The 17,995-nt window shown below is 45.6% G+C and overlaps 1 protein-coding gene across 1 annotated transcript; it reads left to right on the plus strand.

The window, feature by feature from the left end:
* The first annotated feature begins 61 nt into the window (after positions 1-61).
* Positions 62-16,508, plus strand: TNFAIP2 (TNF alpha induced protein 2). Its single transcript, XM_048949457.1, has 12 exons — positions 62-157; positions 5,649-5,994; positions 8,132-8,759; positions 9,364-9,478; positions 10,874-10,999; positions 11,288-11,388; positions 11,475-11,573; positions 11,707-11,830; positions 12,382-12,504; positions 13,073-13,228; positions 13,926-14,047; positions 14,541-16,508. The coding sequence occupies exons 2-12, from the start codon at positions 5,661-5,663 to the stop codon at positions 14,680-14,682; spliced, it is 2,070 nt and encodes a 689-aa protein (XP_048805414.1). The 5' UTR covers positions 62-157; positions 5,649-5,660; the 3' UTR covers positions 14,683-16,508.
* Positions 16,509-17,995: the final 1,487 nt, after the last annotated feature.

Here is a 17,995-nt window from a genome sequence, read left to right on the forward strand (position 1 = left end):
GGGATTTCTCGTTTCCCTCTAGGCTGAACCCTCGCGGGCGGAGTTTCCCAACCAGCGGGCTCCCTGGGAGGTCGGGTCTCCGCCTCCGTGCCCTCCCCTTATAGTAGGGCTGCTCCGGTGCCCCGCAGCCAGTGCCGCTGCCGAGAGCTGCTGCAGGGTAAGTCCGTCTGTCCGACTGTCTGTCTTATTGTCTGTCCGTCCTTTCGCCGCAGCTCGGGGCTCTCCCTCCCCCCCCCCCCCCTCTCCCGCGGGACCCGCACCTCTCCTGCCTGATTGCCGGACTAGCGGGCACACGGCTCTTGGTTGCACTCGAGACAGAGGAGTTAGGTAGAAAGTGCTCGGGGGGCTCCCCGGCCAAGTGGCCCTACTTTGTTAGGGCCAGAATAGAGAAAACAGCTATTCCAGCAGCAGCCAGAAGGGCGATGGCTCCAGATGCATCCTAGGGGACCACAGAACTGCATGTCTGGCAACAGCATCGTGACAGATGTGTCTGACTGCTGTTGCTCATTGCATAGGTGTCAGAGCATAGGTATAGGCAGTAAGCGCTGGCTCTTGTTAACACACCCAGACATAGATCTTGGGCACCAAAGTATCCTCAAACTCCACTGTGCACCAGGATCCAGATTCAGTGTGGCACTTCCCACCCCCTCCTGCATTTGTTTCTTTCAAAAGGAAGTGGTTTCCTCACAGATTCCAGGAATATAAGGGATTTATGATTCAGTCAAAACAACTGTGCTGAAATGCCTGATTTCAGTGTCAGGACAGTTTTGTCCCAGGCAGCTGTCATGCCCAGGGTCGTGGTGTTGAGCTGACAAACTTCTGCATTGCCATGCTCACGGCTTTGTAACTGTGCAGGAGACATCACTGTGACCTTCCAGTACTTAAAGAGAGCATATAAACAGGGGAGAGACCAACTTTTTATATGGGCATATACTGATAGGACAAGGCAGAAGGATTTCAAAGTAAAACACAGGAGATTTAGGTTAGATCTCTGGAGGAGATTCTCTATTCAGAAGGTAGTGAGGCCCTGGCAGTGCTGCCCAGAAAAGCTATGTGTTCCCCATCCCTGGAGGTGCTCAAGGACAGGTTGGATGGGGCCCTGGGCAAACTGGGCTGATGGGTGATGGCCTACCCATGCCAGGGCATTGGGAGTGGATGGTCTTTAACGGCCTATCCAACACAAGCCGTTCAATGTCTATGAAGTGTGAGCCAGAAAAGTGCCACTGCTCTTAGCGCCCACCTTTCCCCAGCACATTGAGAAATCTGCCTGAAATTCCCTGGGCAACCACCCCACATGCGCTGCATCAGCTTCTCAGCCCCAGGTAAGGGCTGGTTCAGGGTTAGGATCCTCATGTGTCTCAGCGTAGGACCTCTTCCTGAGACTGCTACAATTTAAAGATATGGCTTTCTGTGGCTGGATCTGATGTAGAAGCCATGGTTACTTGCCATCATGTCCACATTCAGAGCTGAAAATATTCATATTTTGAAGAGCAAATATTTATTCTTCAAAATTTTTCTTCAAAATATTTGTTCTTCAAAACATCCAACTGCCTGCTCCCACTATGGGACGTTGTGGCTTGCCAGTTCTGATGGAGATGATGAAATGGGAACAGAGAGCTTTGGAGAAATCGTTTGAATTTGCTGAAGCTTCAGTGCCCTTTCTATAAAAAGAAGCCTGGAAAGCCAAAGAGTCTTAAAACAATGGTAAGAGAGATTGCTCCAGGACCTCTGGAATGGCCACTGGAATTCATGTGTCTTATTGGTCTGTTTATCCCTACCAGCAAACCTGGCAAGCTCTAAGCCTTAGAGCAGGAATAGCAATAGAAAAACAAAATCCTGGAAAGCAACATCTAGTTTGCCTTTCAGCAGCAGCAGTTTAAAATGATACTACCTGCATCCAAAGCAAGAAGTGAAAAGAGCTGATTACACTGCATTTTACCTTTTCTATTTACCCAGTGCCAATATATCTGTGTAAATTTTATCTTTTGCTGCTTGAAATTTTTTCACTCCCAACACAGGGTTGCAGGACTGTTTCCAATTGTGCTACTGTACTTTAGGGAACCCAAACCCTCATTTAAGAATGACAGAGGCATTGTGTGGCTCTCTGTGTGTTGTTCCCTGGACAGGAGGTAGTTTGGAGGCAATTTAAAGCACCTCATGCCAGATGAGATGCCTGGGCCATTTTCCTGCTTCCTAGGGTCCCTCATCACCATTACCCCCAGTGGTACTGTCCTGGTTCATCAATGGATTGCATCTCTCAGGCAGAACCAAGTGCCAGCTCCCAGCTTCACAGTGCATTTATTCAGTACAAATTCATACAACAAAAATTGGTAGGAAAAAGAGAAACACTTCTTAGGATGGCTTCTCAATTTGCAAAGGTTGGAACTGGTGACTCAGTAGGCTCTTTGCATTGGTTTCTTGGCAGCTTATTTAGGTATTGCTGCATGGTCTGAGTAATGGTCTGATCCACTGCAGTATTCTCATGTAGGCTGTCCTCTCTTCCACTTCCACAGGAAGAAGGGACAGAAAGAATGGCTGATGGAAATACAGGAAACAAACTTTGCTGAATAATTTCTGTAGGAGAGGGGGGCTTTCCAGTAAAACCAGACAAGAATGTGATCAGGAGGCTGAAAAGGGCAGCAAGTCCAAACAAATGCCTGTTACACTGGCAGCAGCTCAGGAAAAAGCAGTCAAACAAAAAATTCAGAACAGAGAAATCAGTAGATCTTTGCCACCACTCATCAATGAGCTCATCCTAAACACATGGCTTCTGTAAAGGCTCTGAGCACCTGATGGAGCTGTAGATGTCCCCATTCATTGCAGAGGAGTTGGACTAGATACCTTTCAGGGGCCCTTCCAACACAAGCAATTCTATGAATCTATGGAGATGGTGGCTTATCACCCAGCTGGTCCCAGTCCAGCAACGTTGGCAGTCAGCACCATCATCATCCCAGTGGCACGAGCCCTCAGTGTGGGATAGCTGAGGATGCTGTGTGGGTTGTGCAGCTCTTCTGGTTAGAAACTGTAACACTGAATGTGTTGTGCTGGAGACTCATGCCACATAACAATAATGAGGATAATGATGATAGTAAAAGTTATTAGTAAATAGAAAATTAACAGTCATGATGACTTGGGATCAATGTAGAGACATGATCTTAAACCATTAAATTTCTCAGAACTCAATTATGGATTCTTTTCCTGCTTTGGGTAATGACAGATCACTTGGGAAGTGACTGCTGAAGTGATTAGGAGCCAGCTGCAGTTCTGAGCAGGACGGTGAGCAGAGAGGAGTATGCACAGATAGCCCTTGGCTGAGCCTGCAGTGTGTCTGCTCTGCCATGGCAGCCAAGAGTGGATCATAGAATCGCAGAATCATTAAGGTTGGAAAAGATCTCTAAGATGATCCAGTCCAACTGTCCATCTACCATCAGTACTGCCCACTGCCCACGTCCCTCAGTGCCACATCTCTCCACTTCTTGAACACCTCCAGGGACAGTGACTCCACCACCCCCCTGGGCAGCCTGTGCCAGTGCCTTGCCACTCATTCTGAGAAGAAATATTTCCTACCATTCAACCTGAACTTCCCCTGATGCAACTTGAGGCCACTCCCTCTCATCTTATTGCAGTACTGCTGGAGAGGCACAAAGAAATGCAAAGCAGAAGTGCCAGACTGATAAAGTCTGGGTGAGTGCTCGATCTGGTCAAGTGTAAGAGCTATTGCATTTACAGCCTTCCTCAGATACTTAGCTACCTTGGTTTTTATTAGTTCAAGCTGAAAAAACACACCCAGACTCCTTCATGCACATTCTTATTTCAGCATTTCTCAAGATAAATTATGTTTATTCCTCTTCCTATTGAAGAAGCAGCAAAACCATTCTGAAATCCTTTTTTTTTTCCATTGTTGTTCCTTGAAACAAAAGGCAGAAGTGACTGCTACCTGAAAGTCACCTTTGGCCACATAGAGGGGAGAAGTGGCTTATTTTTTTAGAAACAAACAAACAAACAAAAAATGCTTTGTTTGGGATGATAAGGATCAGTTGACTTCTGTGCTTGCAAAAACAGGAAGGATGGAATTTGGCAGAATTAACTTAAATCATGGAATCATACAGTTGTTTGAGTTGGAAGGGACCTTTAAATCATCTAGTCCAACTCCAACACAGTATTGAGAAATGCGGGCTAGCAACAATGATTAGAAATGTCCCTACTTGTTACCATTAGATTTTTTCCTACTAGAATTTAAAAAAAAAAAAAGCCATTTTCTGCTTTTTTTTTTCCTTTTTCTAATGGAGCACCATGAGCGGAGTAGCCCCAGTGCAGCACAGCAGTTCTTTCTCCCTTCCTTCCACAGGGAAGGAATAGGGACCTGGTGTCCCTAGCTGTAGCAGCAGCTCAGGGTTGCATTGTGCTGCACCCAAGGTCACTGGGCACACGCTCAGTGCAAAGCCAGCCAGCTGCATGCCTGCATTCCATCCTCTGCCTCCCAAAGGAGCTCTCAGCTTTGTACTGCCTTTGCTTTAGAAGCTCTATGAACTCTGAAGGTGACCAAGCAGCAGAGCAGGGAGAAGAAGAGCATTGCAACAATGCACGCTTGTTTGCTTCCTCTGCTGTGGTGCTCCAAAGTGCTCCAACCTGTGGGGAGACTAAGGAGGAATTGCAATTAAAACAAAAAAAGCCACGTACTTCCAACCGGTTTGCCCAGAAATGAGTACCATTGTTTGTATCAGCATGATACATAACAGCAGCATAAACTTGCAAGGGTATTTGAAGATTGCCTTGTTAATGATTTGTAGTGCAGGAGCATTCAGGATCTTGGTGGTGGAGTGGGACTGTGACAGGAGAATGTCAGCCACCCCAATCCTGCTGCCATGTTCCTGTGTCCCCTGAGCCAGGAGAGGACCGTGCAGCCACCCTGTTGGCTGCCAGCAGCTTTGTTAAGCCCAGGTTCAATTAGTCCCTAATGATGTGGCGAGAAATCCACTCCACCCATGATTTCTTTCTGCTTTAACCACGGCTCATGCTGCAACTCTGTGTTTCAAGATGTGCAAGCTGCTTTGTGGGTGTTTTCACAAGCTGATAGGCAGCTGGATGAGCAGGGACTGGCAAAAAACAGTTCCCAGGAAAGGCTGGAATCAGTCCAGATTCTATATGAAAGTAAGGGGGATGTAAGTTGCTTTGAACAGCTGCAGGACACTTGTCCCACCCTACCTCATGGCCCAACGCTTTACAAGGGTAGATAGTGACAGGACAAGGGGAAATGGTTTTAAGTTGAAGGAGGGAAGATTTAGGTTGGATATCAGGGAGAAGTTCATCACAAAGAGAGTGGTGAGGTGCTGGAACAGCTGCCCAGAGAGGCTGTGGATGCTCCATCCCTGGAGGTGTTCAAGGCCAGGTTGGATGGGGCCCTGGGCAGCCTGCTATAGTATTAGATGTGGAGGCTGGTGGCCCTGATTTCATGACTTTCATGATCCTTGAGGTCCCTTCCAACCAAAGCCATTCTATGATTCTGTGTAGAGAGGGCTTATTACAGACATGCTTTTCTTTTGATGGTAGTATATCACATTGTGCTGTGGCAGTTTTTATGCAAACTGTTACAACCTGACTGTTTGGTTTTTTGGTTTTTTTGTTTTTGTTTTTTTCTGAATTTACAGGTTAGAAGGAAAATGATGAAAATGTTACCTTTTTTCCAAAGTGGTCCCATTGGAATACGCAATGGAACAGCAGGTTGCAGTGATGTAAATGGTCAGCTGGAAAATCCTTTGGCCTCAGTAGCTGAGCACATCCCTAGCTGTACTTCTGGAGACGAGGTTTGGTCCAAGGACCAGGAAAAAATGAGTGAAAGGCCAGAGGCAGCCTGCAGAACCTCGCGGGCATCTTCCATCACCAGCAACGGGAGCTGTGCCTCCGCTGGGGAGAGCCCAGAGAAGGGAAAGAAAGGAATAAAGGGGATACTTACGACTGCACTTAAGAAAATGAGGAAACCCAGGCCGCCCAGCGGTAAGTGCTCAGCTCGCCTCTGCATTGCCCCATTTCCAATGCCCTCTTTTGAAATAAATCAATTATATCTGCAGAAATTACTCCAGCTGAGTTACCACTAATACCTGGAACAATACATTACCATTTTCCTGTTTTACAGGAAACCCCACACCAGATACATCCTGAGATCAAGCCTGGCATTTTTACTGTCATCCCACAGCAGCAATTTATTAATTCCCCAGACATCTCTCTTCCTCCTTTATTTCAGGATGATGCACATCCAGCTTGCAGCAGAAAGTCCTATTTGTTGCTAAGCAACTTATGTTCTATTAGATTTGTGCCTTATTCTTCGTGCTATTGAGTTTCTGCCCATCAACTGTAGAAGTAATCCCGTTGTTCCTGTATCATGCACCCAGCCCTCAGTTTCGATAATGCCTTTGTGTAATCAGCAGATGTCGATTGGGCACTCCCAGCTTTTGTGTAAAGTCACTAAGCAGAACATTAAGTGAGATGAGATTCATGAATAACATAAGCCTTCTCCACCCAGAGTTTTCAGTAAAATCCTTGTGTGTCTAAGAGAACTTATTTTGGGATATAACTTTTCCAGTTTCATCATTTCCCAGATTACACCATATCGAGCAACTGGTGGCAGTTCAGACAGGATAGCTTAACTGTATTTATCTCACCTGCTAAATGTGTCATCCAGCCTATTTCTGGAAAACCCACATGGTATTTCCTCTAGCACTTCCTATTTAACTACATCTTTCCATCTATACTTTTTCTAAAGCCTCGCTTCCTGCTTGAGGTCACATTAATGGGGATGAATTGGATGGACTTCTCCCTCAGCTCATTCTTTCTGAAGGTTTCTTCCTGCTTAAGCAAAATATCCTCTTCACTTTGGCAGCTCCGGACTTGAAATGAAAGTGCGATTTCTTTCGTCATTTTGGGAGAACTGTATGTTATCAGACTCCTTCTCTAGCAGTATCAGATTTTATCAGGGTGTTTTGATAGATTTATTCCTTTCATATCCCTTTAGACTGTTGTGTGCTATTGGGGTAAAGTATTTACTCAGATTTGGGGGCTGCTTTTTATTTAATCCCCAACATTGCTGCCGCCCTCAGAAACCTTTGCATCTTTTCTTGTTCTCTGTGCAGTTATGCTGTCTTGCTCTTTGCTTTATTACGTTTAGCAAATTTTAAATTTTTAGGTTTGTTAATTCACATTTTGTTCCAACCCAGTTGTCTTCAAGATGATGCTGATTTTTTGCGTTTTTTGCCCTAATTTTTTGCCCTAATATCACAGATATAATACCTAAAAAAAGATAAGGCTGATTTTTAAACTGTGCTCACAACTTCAGCATTGTGCTGCACAGTTTATCAGCCCTAATCAGCTATTTCTTTAATTAGAATATATAACCCCATAAAATGGACTTCTGTACCAAAATTACTCTTAAAAAACCCATAGGAACTTGACTTTACTTTCAAGATTGGGCATCCACATGGCAGACATTTTAGCTGCTTTGCTCTGACTTCCTTGCTTTGATCCCCAACCCCCAATAGTCCATTGGTCTGCATGGCCAATCCTTGAGCCAAATAACCACATGGTGCAGGAAAACAAACCATCTTGAATGGGCCCTTTGACTGAGATGCAAATGGCAGCTCTAGTGCCAGGGCATGTTGCTTTGTGCCTATTCCTCTGCTTCAGCTCCTTTCAGAGGAACAGTTACGTACTTATATATACAGTTTTTGCTCCCTGATTCTTTTTGTTTCTTGGGAAACTCACAGCATATCCTCAGGGCTATTAAAAAATTTAAGAGACTCTCAGACCCTTGCATAGCAACCCAAGCAAACAAGAAACAACAACAAAATCACAATTCTAAATTCAGGAAAAAAAATCACAGGTAGCACATGATCATCTGCTGATATGTAACAGAGCAGGGATGAGCATCCAGATTAGCATTATGCCCACTCACCAGGAGACTAGGAATAACCTAATCTTTAAATAAAGAAAGAATTTATGTGTGGTAAAGGAGCCCAAGACTTAACATTATACAAATGGGAACATTTTAAAAATGGTATTTGAAAGCCACAGTTTTTATACAAAACAGGAATGAAGATTTTTGCTGTTGGGTAAAGAAAGGCTGTTCTTCTCTCCTCAGTCAAACAAGTCATGGATCTCGTGGAAAAGCAGAAGCTCTGTGATGCTGTCCAGCATCTGATTGCCCTGGAGAAGAATGTGTCTGGCAAAAGTGTGGAAGGACTGACCATCACCCAGCAAGACATCGAGTCCATCTGCGATGTCCTGAAACACAGAGTCTTCAGTGTCTTGAAAGACTCTGTGCTTGTAGCAAGAACAAACCCAGAACTGCTGCAGCAGGCTGTAGATGCACTGAAAGAACAGGAGAAAGAAGACCAGAACTGCATGTCAGAAAATCTGCCTGAACAAAACATGCAATTTAGGCCTAGAAAATGGAAAGATCTTTGGATGGCCACAGTAAAGGAGTCAGTAGATACTCGAATGAAAGACACGAGTCATACTCCTAGAACTGAGAACCTCTCTGCAGTTGGCCAAAACCTCCTGCACATGGGGAAGACAATGAAAGAAGATTTGATGGTAGTGGCACAGTACATTAAACAGCTTTATCCCCCTGAGTTTGATGTGTTCCGCACATATGCAGAGCTCTATCACCACCATTTTGCTTCTCTGGCAAAGAAAGCTGCTGAGTCTCAGCTGGATGACAAGGATATTTACCTTCTCCTCTCTTGGGTGCACAACATTTACCCAAAGTAAGTGACTCTTTCACCAACAGGTTCTCTGGCTGCCAAAAAACACACATTTGCTTGATTCATGGATTGGTGTTGCTTTGATGCAGTCCAACCCATGGTTAGGTTTTGGAGCCAATGACATTGTGCTAGCCAGAATAACCTGAAGGCACATCCTCAGGGCTGCTAGGGTGTAACCAATTGTCAGTAGACCACACAGGCAGTGGATGTCCACACAGATATATAGGGCTTTGCTTGTGGCCCTCATCTCATTCTTGGAAAATCTGGGAACTCTAGCCAGAGTCTAGCCTGGAGCAGAAGGTAGCCAGTAAATAGGAAAACCTGAGCATTCTGGGCATGAAGGATGTTGCCCAGGGATTACCCAAAGTAATTCTTTCATTAGATAGCTTGCTGTATGCATGGAGAGAGGCTGTATCCCCAAACTCATTTGTACTGTTGCTCAGGGGACCCTATCCTCAAGACAGTGCAGTGGCCCATACTAAGGACAGGATGCATTTACATCTGGTTTCTCACTGGTATCCTCAAGGAGTGTTAGCAATTTGCATCAGCAGCTGTCTTGAATTATGCTGGTCTTGGAAAATGTGATCGTTTGGCTTTTTCATTCCAGAGATATGAGAAAAGATCGTGTTTTAGCAGAGGAGCTGGAAAAACTTGAGCTTGGAAGCCTTTTGCCTTTAAGTCTGAGCAAAGAGCTCGAAAAGAAATACCTTGAGAGTGAAGAGGTGAGAATCTGCTCGTTTCCTTCTCATTACATGCTGTGTATAGAGAGGAGCTCTGACTTATCCTAAGTACCTACTTCCCACCTCTCCCCATAAACCACACACCCTCCAAGAGAGAAGAAGAAGCAGGAAAGTTTTTTGTTTTTTTTTTCTCCTTGTAGGTGGGCTGCTACTGGATGGGACTTTAAGAGTAAACTTTCCACTACCTCCTGGCTTGCCCATCTCTTTGCCCTGGGAGCTGGCCAAAAATTACTGCTCTGTTCTTGTAAAACTGGTGCTAGGGAGGTGGGAAGAAGTTCAATAGCAGGGCTTTGCTGGTAACTTTCCAGTTGTCTGCTAAATCATCCTAAGGAGGAGCTTACAGTCTCTCATGCAGGTTATCCTCCCAGCCCTATTTCTGGCTTCTGCAGCCGTGCCAGAACTTGGGTGAGCACAAAGCACACAGGTCCGGTCTGGGAAAATCTGCCTCCTTGATGGAGAATCACACGGTCTGCAGGAAACAACAGTTGCTCCGATATTTGGATCGCTTGCTCCTTAATGGACACAAAGAGCAACTTTCACATCCCTCACATAGCTCAATGCTTTTGGCACTTTGGGCTGGAGTTCCTGGAAAATGAGAAGTTACACGCTTTTGGCCGGTTTTGCTGCAGTTCACAATGGATTGCAGATGGGCTGTGACATGCACAAATGGGGCAGTGAGCAGAGGTGGGTGCCAGTTATTGCACAGCAGCTGTGCTGCACAGCAAGCACGCAGAAGGGTCCGTTCAGGGGAAGCGTTGATTCACTCCAGGTTTGGTAAGACATGAGGAGCGCTTATGATAAAGGATTGCAAAATGAGCTCAGTACTCAGTACTCAGTAGCACTGAGTGTTACAGGTTACATGTAACACATCTCTGGGGAAACTGAAATTTTGGCATGTATACTTGCCTGTGCCCTTCCTACCTAGTGCTGACATATTGGGGTGGTGGGTCATGACCTTCATAGAATCATAGAACAGCTTAGGTTGGAAGGGACCTTAAAGCCCATCCAGCACCAACCCCCTGCCATGGGCTGCTTGCCCCCCACCAGATCTGGCTGCCCAGGGCCCCATCCAACCTGGCTTTGAGCACCTCTGGGAACGGGGAATCCACAGCTCTCTGGGCAGCAGTGCCAGGGCCTCTCATTCTTCCCCTGAAATATTTCAGTCTTTACTGAGTAGGGGAATGTTGCGAGAGGGTGTCCTTGCTGCTGGGAAGCTGTGGGTAGGGTGTCTCATAACAAAGAGCCTTTATTTCTCAGCCATGGTAGATGAAAACTGCTGAACCAATGGGTAGCTGGGTAAAGAAAACTACCCTTGCAGAGGGCAGCAACTGTGGTATCTATTTTGTGGTAAATGCTGTTGTTCTTTGTTCTCTGAAGGCTACCATCAAAAATGTGCTGAGCAAATGCTTAGAAAAGGAAATCCAAAGATGGAAAGAAGACAAAGAACCAGAGAAACTCAATGGACATTTTCAGAGTGAACTACTAGCAATAATTGTTATCCAGGTAATACAGATATGTATTTAAAAATAAAAGCATCTTGTTTGTACTTAAGATCTGAGACTAACTGTAGTCAGTGCAGGAAGACAAAAGGCCAAGTTGCATGTATAGGGCCATAGCACAAGTGGGTGGCATGAGAGAGTCCAAACCCATACTACTGGTGTGACAGGTGCTGGGACAGTCCACACCAGAAAAAGGAAAAAAGGAGAGAAAAAAAAACTCCTTCCCCACTTTCTCAGGTGTTTTATGGGTTTTCTTTGCCTACAATTCTTCTTTTTTTGCTTTGTTTGCTAGAGTGTCTACAACAGCCAGATGAGAGCCAGGGACATCAATGCTGTACTGGGTGAGGAGCTGTCGTGCCGACTGTCGACAGAGTTGGCTGCCTTCCTGAGAAGGTGTGGTAAGGCCCCAGAGGGCAGCAGTGCTTCCCCAGTGTCCTGGTGCCATCACTCATCTGCCTGTCTTCCCATCTCCCCTCTAGCTACAAGGATGCTTTTGAAGACTTCAAGGAGAAGGGCAAGAAGCACAGACACTACAGGCCTGTTCTGATTGCAAATATTAACAACTGCTGCAATTTTAGGTAAGAGTTCCTTTCACTGCCAACAGTGGGAAATAGTGAGATAAAGAGAAGATGCCCCAGAGTAGACAGAGGAAAGCTTGGGAACCTCTCTTTGGGGACAGGTTATTCTGACCTTGGCAATATTTCCTTTCAGAGACTACACAGAGAAGAACATAGCAGAAAAGGATGACAACAAAGGGAGGATACTTAGCACCCTTAGGGACATTGAGATCAGCAGTGAGGATGTCCTGCTTCAGCAGCTCTTTGCCCAGCTGAAGGTATGCACGCAGCCCACACTCACTGTTCCATGCACTAGTTCCACCAGGTGGGACAGCAGCAGTGACACGAGGGCACTGCACTGTCGGCCACCCAAATCCATGACTCAAACATGGTGACATTCATAGAAATTATCACAGAACCATTAAGGTTGGAAAAGACCTCTGAGATCATCAAGTCCAACCCATCCCCACCGTGCCCACTAAGCCATGTCCCTCAGCACCGCATCATCAGTGAGTACCATTAGTTAATTTGGGACTAGAATGAGCATTGGAAAGAATTTGACCTAAAAAATTGGACTACCTTCAATAAAGTCCGGTAGCACTGATACTCCCTGCTAAAAACACCCCTCTTCAGAAGGGATCTTAGCCAGGTTGCTTCTCAGCATCAGCTCTGCCAGAAAACCTGAGCTGATGTCTTCAAACTCTAGGCAAAGTGTGTAGGCACAGCTATGCATGGGAAGTGCAAAGTGTTGATTGCATCCAAGAGAAGTGCTGTAGGGGGAGAGTCTGAACATGCATGGAAACTAAGTAGTTTTTCCTTTATTTTTCAGCCAATTTATAAGAAATTTACAGAAAATAAGTGGGAATGCAGCAATGAAATTATGAATGAGATCATTAAAACGACCAGCAATCATATTTCAGAGTTACGGACGCTGAAGGACCCTTTTTACCATGTAAGTCAAAGAGAAGCAGGCACAACCACATGCTCATGCTTCAGTATATGTGAAACTTACCATATAAAAAATCTTTGATTTCCTGCCTTTGTCTTTTTAGTAGTTAAAACAAAATTATGAAGTTTTGTGTATTAGAGAGAGGAACAGGAGGAGGGGGGCGAGTTCCTGTTTCTCTGGAGTACCGCTACCTCTTATCTAACACTTGGAGACGTTTTCTAAGCATTGAAGTCTTCCCAGAAGGAAGCAACTTTCAGAAGTTCCCACACCTCATTAATTAAAGTACAAAGAAATTCTCGGTATCTAGGATGTCATTTTGCAGGTTGCAGGGAGGTTGGCAGTCAGTGTGGCCCCTCATGTTTGAACAGCAGTGGACGCTTGAGGGGACAGGCTTCGTAGCACTTGAGGCGTCTTTGTCCTTCATCCACATACATCATCGAATCATTAAAGTTGTAAAAGACCACTGAGACCTTCCAGTCCAACTATCAGCCCGTTCCCACCTCACCCGCTAACCAGGTCCCTCAATGCCAAGCAAATGACAGATGGATGATCCCACTCTCCTTCCCAACAGTCCGTCATTGAGAAGATCCATGTCCGTTTGGTGAAAGATTACATCGTGAGGCTGCTGAAGAAGAAGGTCAGCATGAAAAGCCCAACGCAGCAGCAAAACCTGGCCCAAAGCATCTCCAAGAATGCTGCCGACCTGGAAGCCTTCTGCACCAGCAATGTACGTGAACATTCACCTCATCCACGTCAGTGTAGAGCACACTGAGAAACAGGAGAATGCTCTTTTTGTGGCCCCTCATTGACCTTTCCAGCACAGATTAACTTTCTGGAAAAGCCTTGGGCAGAGAGAGCTTTGCAAGTGCCACCCTGCTCTTCCCAGACAGAGCAATGATTTCAGCCTCCTTTGTCTTGTAATCAGTTGTTTCCTTTGCAGATTTGTATCAGTAGGGGCAGGAGGCTAAGCTAAGCACGGCATTGCTCTGGTTGCAGTACAACTTGCATGGAGCCTGATTTCCCTTTGCTTCTGTGCCTTTGGGGCTAGCAAGGGCAGTCAGGGGGCTTCTGCCAAGGGCTTCTCCCAGGATGCTCTGGCTTTCACTGCTGTGTTTCTGCATGGCCACAACTTCCCTCTCTGTCTTCTGAGATCACCTCCGTCCTTCCATATCTCTAGAAAAAAGAAAAGGAAATACAAATCAAGCCCCATCTCTATCACCCCACCCATGTTTGAGAGGAGACAGAGCAAGTCTCAACAGCACTCAGCATGGGCAGGAGACCAAGCACCCTTGGGGTATGCCTTGGGGAACTGAGCAAGAAACCAGAGCACAAGTTCATCTGAGGTGCCAGGAGAAGGGTTTGGTGGTGACTGGAGAAGTGGGAGGAAGGGCTGTGCCAGGATTTGACCACTTCCTTTTCCACAGGGGTCTAAAGCAACCTGGCTGAATTCAGTACTCCCCAAACTGGCTGAAATAATCCGGCTTCAAGATACAGGCGCTATTAAAATTGAAGTTGCGACACTCGCCACGGCATACCCAGATATCCGGTAAGAGAAGCTGAAAGAGATTTGCAGATACACATGTGGAATTTTAACTGAGCCATGAAGTAACCACATATTAGCATGGGTGAGGCTCATACACCTTGGGCAGTGCTGACTTCTGTCAGATAAAAAAATCAAGAGGGTAAATGGTGCCCAGTTAGCTGGATATCTCTTTGCACACAGCCTGAGCTGTGTTTTCCCTAGATATTCCATAACCAGAACTTAGAAAAATCTGAACTTGTCCAGGACAGAGCAGGTGAAGGCTGCAGTCAGTTCATGGCCACTCAGTGCCATTGGACAAAAAAGGAATCTATTAAGAAAGGCAGTAACTTGGAATATATAAATATGCCTGATCTTCTCCTTTGCCTTGGGGATTCCTCACACCTCCCCTGAGGTGCTGTGTCCTGTGTAGAATTACTCGATGCTGGTACCACCTGGGGACTGCCCAGCTCTACAGGCTGGTGCAGATGAGCTGACATCTGACATTTCTCTTTTGCAGCAAAAGACACTTGGAAGCATTCCTGCACATCAAAGCTAATTTGTCACGTGGAGAACTCAAAAGCATCCTGGGCTACCTGGCAGATGGCACAGCATCCGCACCGCCCAGCACCCCCCTCTTCTCCAGCGTTAACGTGTCCTAGGCCAGTGCACCCTGTGTGGTTGAAGCCAAGACTGTCCCCCGCAGCAGTGCACAGCACTGCCACCTTTTCCTACGGAAAATACTCTATCCCAGTCTGGTACTCAGTGTCCCTGTGGGAATCACCATGAGAAAGGGATGCCCATGGAAGGACTGTGCCTGCAAAAGGACCAGAGATGCTCCTTGCACCAGACACGGCTCCCTCCATGGTCTTCTTGATGTCATCACATCACTGCCCTGGTGCTCTGAGCTTTGTCTACCTCACCGGGTGCTGTGAAGTCATGTCACTGATTCCCCAGACCAAGCAGATACCTCTTATGAAGCTTTTTGTCTGCTAAGGAAAAAGAAGAAAAGAAAAATTGAAGCCAGAAAGCAGAGATTTTTGGGAAAGTCTCGTGAGAGTGCTTGCTCTCTATCTGTAGATCTCTGAGCCACTCAGAGACAGCTGTGTTAGACTGGTGGGAGATTTGGGGTCAGGATAAGACATGCTCATGCATTCTGGAAATCCTGCTGTGGAGTCTCCCTTCTGGAGACAGTCAAAAGCCATCTGGATTGTCCTGGACCACCTGCTGTAGATGTTCCTGCTTGAGCAGAAGATTGGATCAGATGAAGCCATAGGTCCCTTCCAACATCAACCATCTTGTAACCAATTCCTGCCTCCCACCATGCTGCAGCACCCCCAGTGGTTTGGGGTGGCCCCAACTGCATGCTCTGCCCCTTAACAGTGTTGTCCAGGGCTTTGGGGTTTCCATATCAGCCCCCAGAGCCATGACTACCCTCACAGTGGTGGTCTAGGCAGTGCTTCCTTCACCTCTGTGAGGTGGGAGCACCTGGCAGTCTTCTTCCCCGCTACAGTTACTCCTTTCAGCACATCCCCACCCCACTAACAGGGCTTAGGTTGAAACAGTGCACTGCAATAAATCTGGTAGTTAAAGCACATCAGTTATTTCTTAAGCCCTTCCTCTGGAGGAAAGGATTCCTGACCCTGTTAACAGCATGGGCTTTGAAAGGGTGGTGGAGCTGGTCTCAAATGCCATTAAAATATCTTGAGCTCCCTCTTTGCATCACCATTTCCTCCCTTGCTCTTTCCCCTCACATTGTAGGGTAGATTAGATGTGAAAACACAAATGGGTCTATTTTGAAACTATGCATTGTTTTTACAACTCATTTTTCTGGGAAATGAATCCCTTGCCAAAACAACACCGCATTTGCTTGAAAACCTTTCCCTTCAATTTTCTTTTACTTCAACTTTTGTGTCAGCCTGTAGAAAGTCGGTCCGGAAGGAAGACATAGTGACTCTGCAGACCATACAATGTATTTATATGCATATGCAACATACTATTGGTGTATTTTTGCATCCAATTTTATTTTTTTCTCAGTTAGAGATATTCATTTTCAGTGTTTATATTTAAACAGTATTCAAACATGCTAGGAAACTGACTCATTTATTCTGTCTCTGGCTGTTGTTTGCTGTGCTGCCACATATAGTCCCACCTACTCCTCCAAAGGCCAACACAGCTACTGCTCCCAGCCTTCTCCAGTGGTCATCGCCACTGCTGCCAGGCATGGAGAGTGCTTATTGGTCCCATAGCCCTGCTCTCCATGCTCCCCAGAGCCAGAACTGCCATATGATGGATGTGACAGTTACGAGCACAGTTTGGTGGACATGGTGGTGATGGTCAACAGTTGGAGTAGATGATCATAGTGGTTTTCCCCAGCCTTAATGATTCTGCATACTGAGTCTGTGGCATCTAATACAACAATGTCCAAAAGATCAGCTTTGATGTGCTACCAGCCTCAATGTCAAATAATAAAAAGATTTGTACTTGAGATGCGTCTTCTCCTGTCTGCTCCTGTTCCTCCATCTCAGTTTTCTGCTCCTGTTAGAAAAAGATATGTAGGGAAGGCAGAGTTCGGCCCCAGCTGGCACTGCTGGCCCAGGTCTGCTCTTTTAGCACTTGCTATTTATATTTCGTGTGAAAGAGCACTTATGTTTCTATCTGCAGCCAGGGGTAGTGCATGGCTCTCCTTCCATAACTTCACTCACTGACAAACTCTTATACATGTAAACTCAACACTTGCTTCACATGAGTTGAACTCTTACCCCAAATACAATTTGTAGTCAAATGTTAAAATTACTTCTACTAGCACTGAGCACTCGTGACAAATGTCACCTATTGTGCAATGTTTTCTTTCTCAGTTGAGTGAAAGGTCATGTTATTGCTATAAATAATTACATTTTGATTTGGAGATCTGTTAAGGGCCTAGAGAAAAGCATCATATAAGTGATTACATTGGCCTTTAAAAAAGAAAAAAAAAAGAGATTCCAACTAACTCAATGCTTGAAGAGTGATTCTATTTATACATCATAATTAGGATGGGTAGGACAAAATGGCTTTCATACACATTTTATAAGCTGTATGGAACCATGTCGTGCAATTCTCTTCATCCTGCTATAAAAGCTTTGGCTTTCAGAGCCCAGGAAGCCAATTTATTTACCTTCCCAAATGGCTCAACATTTACAGTGGCATTTATTCATGTGTGGCATATTACACATGGCCAGGTACTTGCAGAAGTTTGCACAAATGTCTTCTGATGACAATGGTAGATTAATACTGACAAATAGCACTCCTACAAACTAATTAAATAAAATTGTCCACAGCCAGGGTGTCTGGATTTTATCATGCAGCTTCTGTTGATACTGCTTTTGACCCCACTTTAGAGGGGGAAAAAAGGCAAGGTGATGCAAATAAAACCAGCTTGCATTTAGTTTAGCAAGTATTAACTAGGAATGAGCATGGCTGAGGAAGGACATCAGTCAAGAGTTGGACTCAGTGATCCTATGGGTCCCTTCCAGCTTGGGATATTCCATGAAGCTATGTTTGATTCTATGGGATGGGGAGCAGGTTGGATGCTGGCAGCCTGGGTGTGACACCAGCAAAACCCCACTTGCACAAAGCACTGTCACACTTTGGGTTGAAATCCACGGGAGTAATTGCTGCCTTCCTGCACAACTTAAAAGAGGATGTGGCTGCATCACCCACACTGGTATCTTAAAAATACAAACTAGATCCTCTGTAGCCACATGAATACAGGGCAGCTTACATCAAGGGATTTAGGAATTACTCAGCACTGCAGCAACCACAGATTTCCTCTTTAGCAAAGCTGCAAAGCCACACAGCTAGGAAAGCAGCACACCTCACCTGCAGGAAAATCAGAGTGCATGCACTACAACAGCTGCATACCAGGATGCCCGGGTGCACTTAGTGGAGGAGGGCTGATTGCATTTTCTTAGGCAATATGCTATTGTGACGCGA

Source organism: Lagopus muta, chromosome 6, assembly GCF_023343835.1.
Source record: "Lagopus muta isolate bLagMut1 chromosome 6, bLagMut1 primary, whole genome shotgun sequence".
Classification (NCBI taxonomy): domain Eukaryota; kingdom Metazoa; phylum Chordata; class Aves; order Galliformes; family Phasianidae; genus Lagopus; species Lagopus muta.

Coding starts and splice junctions, on each gene's coding strand:
- TNFAIP2 (XM_048949457.1), top strand. CDS start 5,661: ATGATGAAAATGTTACCTTTTTTCCAAAGTGGTCCCATTGGAATACGC. Junction 13,229..13,925: donor AAGCCTTCTGCACCAGCAAT/GTACGTGAACAT, acceptor CCTTTTCCACAG/GGGTCTAAAGCAACCTGGCT. Junction 14,048..14,540: donor ACGGCATACCCAGATATCCG/GTAAGAGAAGCT, acceptor TCTCTTTTGCAG/CAAAAGACACTTGGAAGCAT.